The 7,801-nt window shown below is 43.5% G+C and overlaps 1 protein-coding gene across 1 annotated transcript; it reads right to left on the reverse strand.

The window, feature by feature from the left end:
- Nucleotides 1–1,666: 1,666 nt before the first annotated feature.
- CSUI_004250 (atp-dependent dna family protein) lies at nt 1,667–7,736 on the reverse strand. Its single transcript, XM_068064443.1, has 3 exons — nt 7,149–7,736; nt 6,110–6,311; nt 1,667–4,637 (listed from the first exon to the last, which is right to left on the reverse strand). Exons 1-3 carry the CDS (start codon nt 7,281–7,283, stop codon nt 2,545–2,547), a joined length of 2,430 nt encoding a protein of 809 aa, XP_067923585.1. The 5' UTR covers nt 7,284–7,736; the 3' UTR covers nt 1,667–2,544.
- Between the last annotated feature and the right edge of the window lie 65 nt (nt 7,737–7,801).

Here is a 7,801-nt window from a genome sequence, read left to right on the forward strand (position 1 = left end):
ACACAACCCGATGATGGTGTGAGGCAAAGCAAAGAGAGGAGGAGGAGGAGGGAGTCCATGAACGTCATGCTCGTTGTAATGCGATCATTAAGACGGAGGGGTCGGAGTGTTTCTTTTTCTTCTTCATCCCTGATTGAGTCAGGCTGACTCTTCCACAAAGAGATACGAGAAGAGGAAAATCGTTATGTCGTGAGCGGAGAAAGTGGCTCTAGATGTTAACGGGAGAGCGTAGAAACTCCTGGAGGAAAACTTAACTCAAAAGGAAAGAAGATGGTAGCCGTCTTTTTGTAGTCAGGATTCTCCCCTATTCAATTGTTCATGTTTTCCTCCTCCTACAGCAGCCTCTTGGTCNNGTTCTCCCCTCCCCTCCTTGCTCTTTCGGTAACGTGACACACGCTGTGAGCGGAAAGCCCTGAGGGGGAAGAAAGCAGAGGAGGAAAAATGGAGGAAGCTTTCCGAGGGATCTTTCTCTGAAAGTTTTCTCACGCGTTAGAGTTTGCTCTCGAAAGTGAAGGACACTTGCGGGATGAATTATTTGGTCTTCAGAGAGGGCTAGAATAACTTGCCGGAGTTTCCTTATCCGAACTTGCTTTTTCCGGGTCCTTCTGGGACGAAGGAAGGAGAAACTGTCCGGGCTCTTACAACGAGTAGTTGCCTTAGTAGTAATTCTGTGTCTTGTCTAAGAAGGGACGTACGGAAGAAAGAGATTGGCATAGGAAGAATCGTGGAATGAATGCAAGAAAACAAGAACGTGGAGAGAGCCGTCCCCTGCACACACTCCTTCAGCTATGTTGTCATCACTTGCGGTGTATGTACACTCGGATGGAGGAGGTAGGGATGTAGTAGATACCTTATGCCCCCGTCCGAGATAGGTCATAGGTGCTTTCGTCATATGTATGTACGTCTTGTCGTCTTCCCTCTTCTTTTTCTTCTACAATGTTTCGGCATGGAGGTACCTCTGAGGACAAACGTTAATGAAAAATGACGCCATGCAGAACCAACGGCATCTTTCTGGTCCTCCGTCGCCCTCACTCCACTCCTCGAGAAGAATTCTTCTTTTCCATTCTCCTACATGAGATGTACATACAGAGCACGTGTATGTGAGACATTTCTAGAGAGTCTTTGTACACATCCTTCGACAGAGACACTGCTGTAGGTTAAAGGTATCGGAGCCGAGACATGTCTCTCGCCAATTAGCCGATGAAGTACGAGACCAGCACTCCAACGTCACCATCCCACTTTTATCTAGAGAATGATCTAGTTAAAGGTTCTTCTTTACATGGTTGGAACTACAATGTCTGCTGATCGGTAACCGAGATCTTCAAAGGGAACAGAACGAAGGCTGTCTGCCTCATTACACCCCAATATAGTGTCTTTCTCCGGTGTATATACACCTCGCTCCTCTGAAATCCTATGCAGTTCTGTAGTGCATGATGTACACCTCGGTGAACTACACGTACAGAAACAGTAAGGTGTTTTTTCTTCAGGTGTATATACAGAAGATATATATTACACTTCGTAAGGCCAAAAAAGCCCAATCCATATCTGCTGCATCGCTTAATCGAAACTCGTGGGATGCGCAACCGTCTGTTTCTCTTCCTTCCTTCTTTTCAAGATGCGCGGCTTGAAACGAAGATCTCTAGTATTCCAGACAAGATCTTTTTATGCTAGGAGAGTTTAAAGTCTACAAGAAAAGCTCGATCAGAACGCAATTGTGAAAATTGGTACTACATGAATCGATTCGCAAGAAAAGAAAGCGTTCGATTAACCAGAGATTTCTTCATTGAAAGGTTCACTTGGAGTAGAAGAAAAACCTCGTCTTTTCTTTCATCTTTCTCTTCTCGGTCTTCAATTTTTCATTCATACGTATGAATCTCATTCAACCCCTCTCATTAACCTAACAACTTTCTAGTCTACTTCATCTCTATCTATCTATCCTGAATCTATCTATCTATCTCTCTTCAATCAACCTATCATCTATCGCTCTGTCTATCTGTTATTTCTCCCTCCCTGTGTCTTGTATCCGGGGTCTTCAAGGCGAGAAGTGAACTTGTTCATGTCTCGCCTTGCTACTACCTGCTTGGAGGTTCTTTTTTCTTACTCTTAAAGCAAACTCTTCTCCATACTTCTCTCTCAGATAACATCACCTTCATACCCATCCCTTCCGTCTCTTCTTTCCTTTTAAACTTTTCCTTTCCTCATCATTTTTCATCTTTCTGTTTGTTCCTTACTTCTCTACTGAAACATTCTTTCTCATCTTTTTCACTTTCTTTACATCAAGACTTCTCCTATACACTCTCCTCCTTCGACTAGAGTTCCCTATACACCAAGCACTACACACACAATAGTGTGGTGTACGTACACCTCACAACTTTCCTTCTCCTTCACTTGACTACTACGGTCTTCTTCCGTGTTTCTCTGCATCCTCTACAGCCTCATGACTCCTAAGAGAAGTCCTTTTGTTCTCTCTCTCTCCCCGTTTAGAACCATCGAAAAAGCCTTTTCTCTCATCCATCCGCATGGGAATATCTCGTTTTTCTTCTCTTATTTCTTCTTCTGTAATCCAACTCCTTTCCTAACTCGCACAAAACCTCCATTTTCTTGTTTATTCCCTGAACTTCTCTCATCTTTCGTTGCAGGGAGAGAAGAAAGAAGCGCCGTCTTCGACAATCCGTGAGAAGATGGCATTCTCGTCGCCGTCTTAAATAGAGAAGATGAAGGACCACATGAGAGAGAATTTCCCGACTGATGTTCTTTACTCATATCACGTGAAGATCTGAAGGAATTTCTTTCTTCTTTTACCAATCCTAGTCGTCTTTCTTTCGAAAGACCTCCCCCTCCTCCCTCTTCTTTCTTTCTCGCATTGGACTGTAGAGGAAAGGCTTTTCGCTTTTCATTCAAAGAATAAAAAGAAGAAGAAGATTCTCTTTCTTTAGTACCTGACGAGATCGACGAGGAGGCAGCAGCACCTCCGAAGAACTTCTGCTTCAGTCCATACAAGCGATTCTTCTTGAAGAACGCCGAGGATGACGAGGACTCTTCTTTCTCTCTTTCTTCTGCTTCTTGCTCTTGTCTCTCGAGTTCTCTCATTACCGCACTTAAGCCTTGTGCTCGTATCGCATCAGATATCCCTCGTTCTCTTCTTGATTCTCCCCCTCCCTGAGGGGCTATCAGTCTCTTTCCTATCGACTGAGAAGCATTTTTTTCTCCTTCGCTACCCTTCTCTTTTCTTCTTTCTTCCGTCCCATCCAGAGCTCTAGATAAAGAAGATGAAGAGACACCTCCTGTCCCTCCATATCTTACAGTAGAAGTCATGGTAGGCGTCGCGTGATAGACTACTTTACTTTCTCTTTTCGATGCAAGGTGACTAAGATTCCTCTGCCCTTGTAGAAAAGAAGAAGAAAAAGAGTTCTTCTTTCTCTCGAACATAAAGGAATCTCCATAGGAGCTACCTCTTCTCTTTCTCTTCAGCCTAGAACTCTCCTCTTCATCTTCTTCTGAAGAAGATGAGGGGGGGGAAGAAGAAAGTCTGCCTAGATCGTTCTTCTCGATCTCTAGCGTCCCTGAGACCAATACACCCCCCTCATCTTCATCTACCACAGCTGTTAATCCCCCGCCTTTTCTGAAGTGTCTCTTCTTCATACTCAAAGAATCTTGAGAAAGAACGGAAGTCCGATAGAAACCTACTGCATGATGGCGAAGAAGAGCAGCACACCCATCTGTAGCTGTTCTTTCTCTTCTCCCCCCACGGAATTGAAGACCTCTCTCAGGCATCTTCTCTCTCTCACAGATATCACAACAACGATAGGAAGAAGAAGAAGAGTGACTTGCGAGGCTTTTCATCTTCTGATTCTCGAGAGGCGAGCTTGAAGAGATTTCTTCGTTATTCTCTTTCAAAGAAGCCATGTCTTCATCTGGCTGTTTATTTTCTTCTTTCATCTGATCTTTCCTTACGCCTCCTTCTGCTCCTAGATTCTGAGGACATCTCTGCGCCTTGGGATCTTCTGACTTGATAGAAGGTCGTGGTTTCTCTCTCTTGTTTAACCCATCTTGTTTCTCATCCTCTTCGCATTTCTTCTCTCTTTTGATGAGGGGAGAAAGTTCTTCCCTTTCAGTCGTTTCTCTATCTTGACCTAATCTATCTTTCTCATCCTTCTTACACTCGAGCGAGTCTCTTTCTCTATCTCTCTTCTCCTTCTTATCTTCCCTCACTTCTTCTCCGAAGTAGTTCAAGATATATCTACGTCTACATGCATGCGATTCGCAGAACCGGCGCATCGTTCGTAAAGCTGAGACATCTCTCTTATACTGCTGTTCTAAGAAGTGCAGGTGGGTCTCTTTCTCTTCTTCTTCTTCATTCTCTTCATTTGTCTCTCCTCTTTTCATCGCTCTGCCTTCTCCTTCTTCTTGTTCTTCTTTCTTGCTATCATGGGGGGCCTGTGCTAACGACGTTCTCGCCTTCTTCTTACCGTTTTTGCCTAGGCTTTTCTTGCCTTTCTTCGACATGTAGAGCTTCGCTTCTGAGAACGTCTGATCTGTGATGTATCGGAGTCTCTCGTAGTCTTTTAGGGAATAATACAAAATGGCATGCGCTGGGAGGCCGTCACGACCACACCGACCCGATTCTTGGTAGTATCCTACAGACAGAAGAGAAGAAAGAAGAAAAGAAATGAAAGGAGAAGAGAGAAAGAAAACATGAGAAAGAATCCCTGTACAGTGAAAAGAGAGATGCAATGAAAGGGAGGGAAATCGTTCCTCTTCTCTTCTCGCGTCTCTGGATGAAAGACATATTCATGCAAAGCAAACATGTAGAAGAGAAAGGTTCGAGAACCGAGTAAGACGAGGAGAAAGATCTTGTTCTGAGTGAGAGAAGAAAGAGGGACATATGGCGACAAGAAGAAAGAAGGAAAGAAGTCGTGAGATTCCTGGTATAGAGTTTGGTAAACGCCCCAGGTGTATGTACACCTAAACAATGACTACCATCTCGTCCATATCTTAGTTTCTCTTCGACCCGCAGTGCCTCTGCTTCCTTCACTCTTTCTCTCAATGTATTCTCTCCTTTTCTTCTTTTCTGTATTTTCCTTTTCTGAGGTCTCAACATGCCTTACACGACAAGCAGCCTCTTTGCTTCTATCCCTCGACGAGCTTATATCTACAGAATTCTGGAATGCACTAGGGTCTCTGATCGGCTTATATTCGAGACCTAGAGTACTTGTGATGAACCGGGGGGATACCTACGATGTGAAGATTCACCCGAGTAAGAGAGCATTTCTCAGAAAAAAGTAAACTAGAACAACGACCTTCTCTTCTTTATCTTCTCTGCTTCTCCTCCTCCTTCTTCTTTAGATTCTCTTCAGAAGACTCTCCGCATTGTTTCTATGGATAACCTAACTGTTAAAGACAAGAGATATTCTATTTCGAGAACAACAAGATGAAGGATTACTATCATGAGTATTCCTACTATTATGGGCAATATCATCAACAGACCTTGAGGTGTACATACACCTGAACATCACCATCATTCTCATTGTATTGTAGACTCATCATACTTTTCCTTGAAACAAGAATTCTCCAACTACATGAAGCACCTCGTATTGTCGAAAAGAAGGAGTTTTCCTTCTCTCTTTCCTCTTGGAAGAAACGGAAGGAGGAGAAAGTCTTGGAGTGTCAAAGAAACAACAGAAAACGCATCAGTACTATCATCGAGACAACACAAAGCTTGAGACATGGAGACAGGAGACACCTGGCCCCCTTCCCCCCCATCACTCTAAACTTCTCTTCTTTGTAGAAAGGTTTCTTTCTTCTTCTTCTTCTTCATTATCACCCATCTGTTCTTCTCTTCGTTTTTCTTTCCCCTCTCTCTTCGTTCTTTAATCTCTTCCTGTGGTCTTCATAACAACACCATTCATATGTATACCTATTTCTCCTTTCTTTCTTTCTCACTCTTTCTTTCTCCTTTCTTTCTTTCTCCTTTCTTTCTTTCTCACTCTTTCTTTCTTCCTTTCTCACTCTTTCTTTCTCCTTTCTTTCTTTCTCACTCTTTCTTTCTTCCTTTCTCACTCTTTCTTTCTCCTTTCTTTCTTTCTCACTCTTTCTTTTTTTTTCTTACCTTCAAGAGTCTTGGGCAGGGTGTGATGGAAGACAAAGCGAACCTTTGGATTATCCACGCCCAAACCAAAGGCGACCGTCGCCACGAGGATTTGAATGGACCCCTCGATCCACGCCGACTGAAGGGTCTGCCTGTGCTTATCAGAAAGACCTGCGTGATATGCTTGAGCTTTGATACCTCGTCTGCGCAACAAGGCGGCTACCTAGAAAGAAAGAAAGAAAGAAAGAGAGATGAAGAAGAAAAAAGATAGGAGAGATGGAAAACTCCAAAGAAGACAGAAGAAGAGAGGATGGATGAAGAGATAGTCAGGGAGAAAGAAAGGTGAGATAAGAGAGAGGATGAGAGAACAGTGAAGAAGAGAAGAGAGAGGGAGTCGAGAGGAGAGCCGTAGTTCTACTACTACTATATCTTCGTATACAAAGTGAGGAGAGGCCATACAGAAGAAAGACGAGAGATGAGAAGAAACACACTCATGCATGCAGAACGAAAGACAAAGAGAGAGAGAGAAGGAAGAGAAAAAGAAGAAGACCGAGAGATGAGAGAAGAACATGAGGAGAAAGAAAAACGGAAAGTAGGATGAGGGGGATTAAACAAAGCTCAGGACTCATTAGCAAAGAGAAAGATGGATTTGAAGAATGAATGAAAGAAAGAAAAGTCAACCAAAGGAGAAGAATCTCGACCTAGAGAGGAATTTGAAGAAAGACAATCGAGATCCAAAGCATGCTGCTACCTTCTCAACGAAAGAGAGCCATGGCTCATCTACCTCTCCTATCCTTCCCTGAATTCTTTTTTCTCCATTTCTTCCTTCCTTCCTTCTCTTGTTGCCTTTCTTTCTCCTGCTCTTCTTTCTCATATACATCTCCCCACTTCACTCAGCTCATTCACTCCAGACCCATCCATCAAAAAGAAGAAAAACGAACGCCCATCCTCTCTTTCTTCTCTCCATACAAACGCCTTATAAGACACCTGGGGAGCTAAGGACTTAGACACCTCTCTCTTTCTCTCTCTATCTGTCTCTCTTTCTCTTTCTCTTTCTTACCTCATCGCATGTAACTTTTTTGAAGCAGTAGATAATCCCCGTTTCGCCTCGATGGTGCTTTAAGATCTCCACGCACATGTCGTTCATAATCCAGGCCTCTTCGTCTTCCTCATCGTCATCTCCTCTTCCTCTCATAGGAGGACAAGAAGAAGAAGAGTCTATCACTTCGTCTTCTTCTTGTCCTTGTATGTGCGTATCGCTTGAGGCAGAAGGAGGTGACGCTGCGGAAGAAGATCCTTTTAGACGGACTTCGTAGAATATATTCTTTCTGGGAGAAGGGAAAGAGACAGACAGGTCAATTCCCTATGGATTGAAGTAGGGGAGTTACTTCACGAGGTGTGATATAGGTATAGGGAGAGAGTATGGGAAGACTTCTGATTCTTCTCGCTCAAAGACAGAGAGAGAGACGGAGACAGACAGGGAGACAAGGAAAGATAGAGGGATCAGATGAACTTCATTCGATGTCGGAAGGCCGGGAAAAAAGAGATGTAAGAGTAGATATCTAAAAAGAGAAGTGTACGTAGTCTAACTCTGTGTGTGTCTTTCTGTCTCTCTCTATATACGAATATCTTGAGAGATGATAGATTTGTATGTCTGGAAGTGGGTCCATCCGTAGAGGATGAAGAGAAGATAAAGCCAAGAGAGACGTGCAG

The sequence above is a fragment of the Cystoisospora suis genome, assembly GCF_002600585.1.
Source record: "Cystoisospora suis strain Wien I chromosome Unknown contig_1953, whole genome shotgun sequence".
Classification (NCBI taxonomy): Eukaryota; Apicomplexa; class Conoidasida; order Eucoccidiorida; family Sarcocystidae; genus Cystoisospora; species Cystoisospora suis.

Bases quoted from the DNA above. Each gene is read 5' to 3' on its own strand.
- CSUI_004250 (XM_068064443.1), bottom strand. From the start codon at position 7,283: ATGAGAGGAAGAGGAGATGACGATGAGGAAGACGAAGAGGCCTGGATT. The intron at 6,312-7,148 runs GTAAGAAAGAGA...CTTTCTTTCTAG, and splicing joins AAAAAGTTACATGCGATGAG to GTAGCCGCCTTGTTGCGCAG. The intron at 4,638-6,109 runs GTAAGAAAAAAA...TTCTGTCTGTAG, and splicing joins CCTGCCCAAGACTCTTGAAG to GATACTACCAAGAATCGGGT.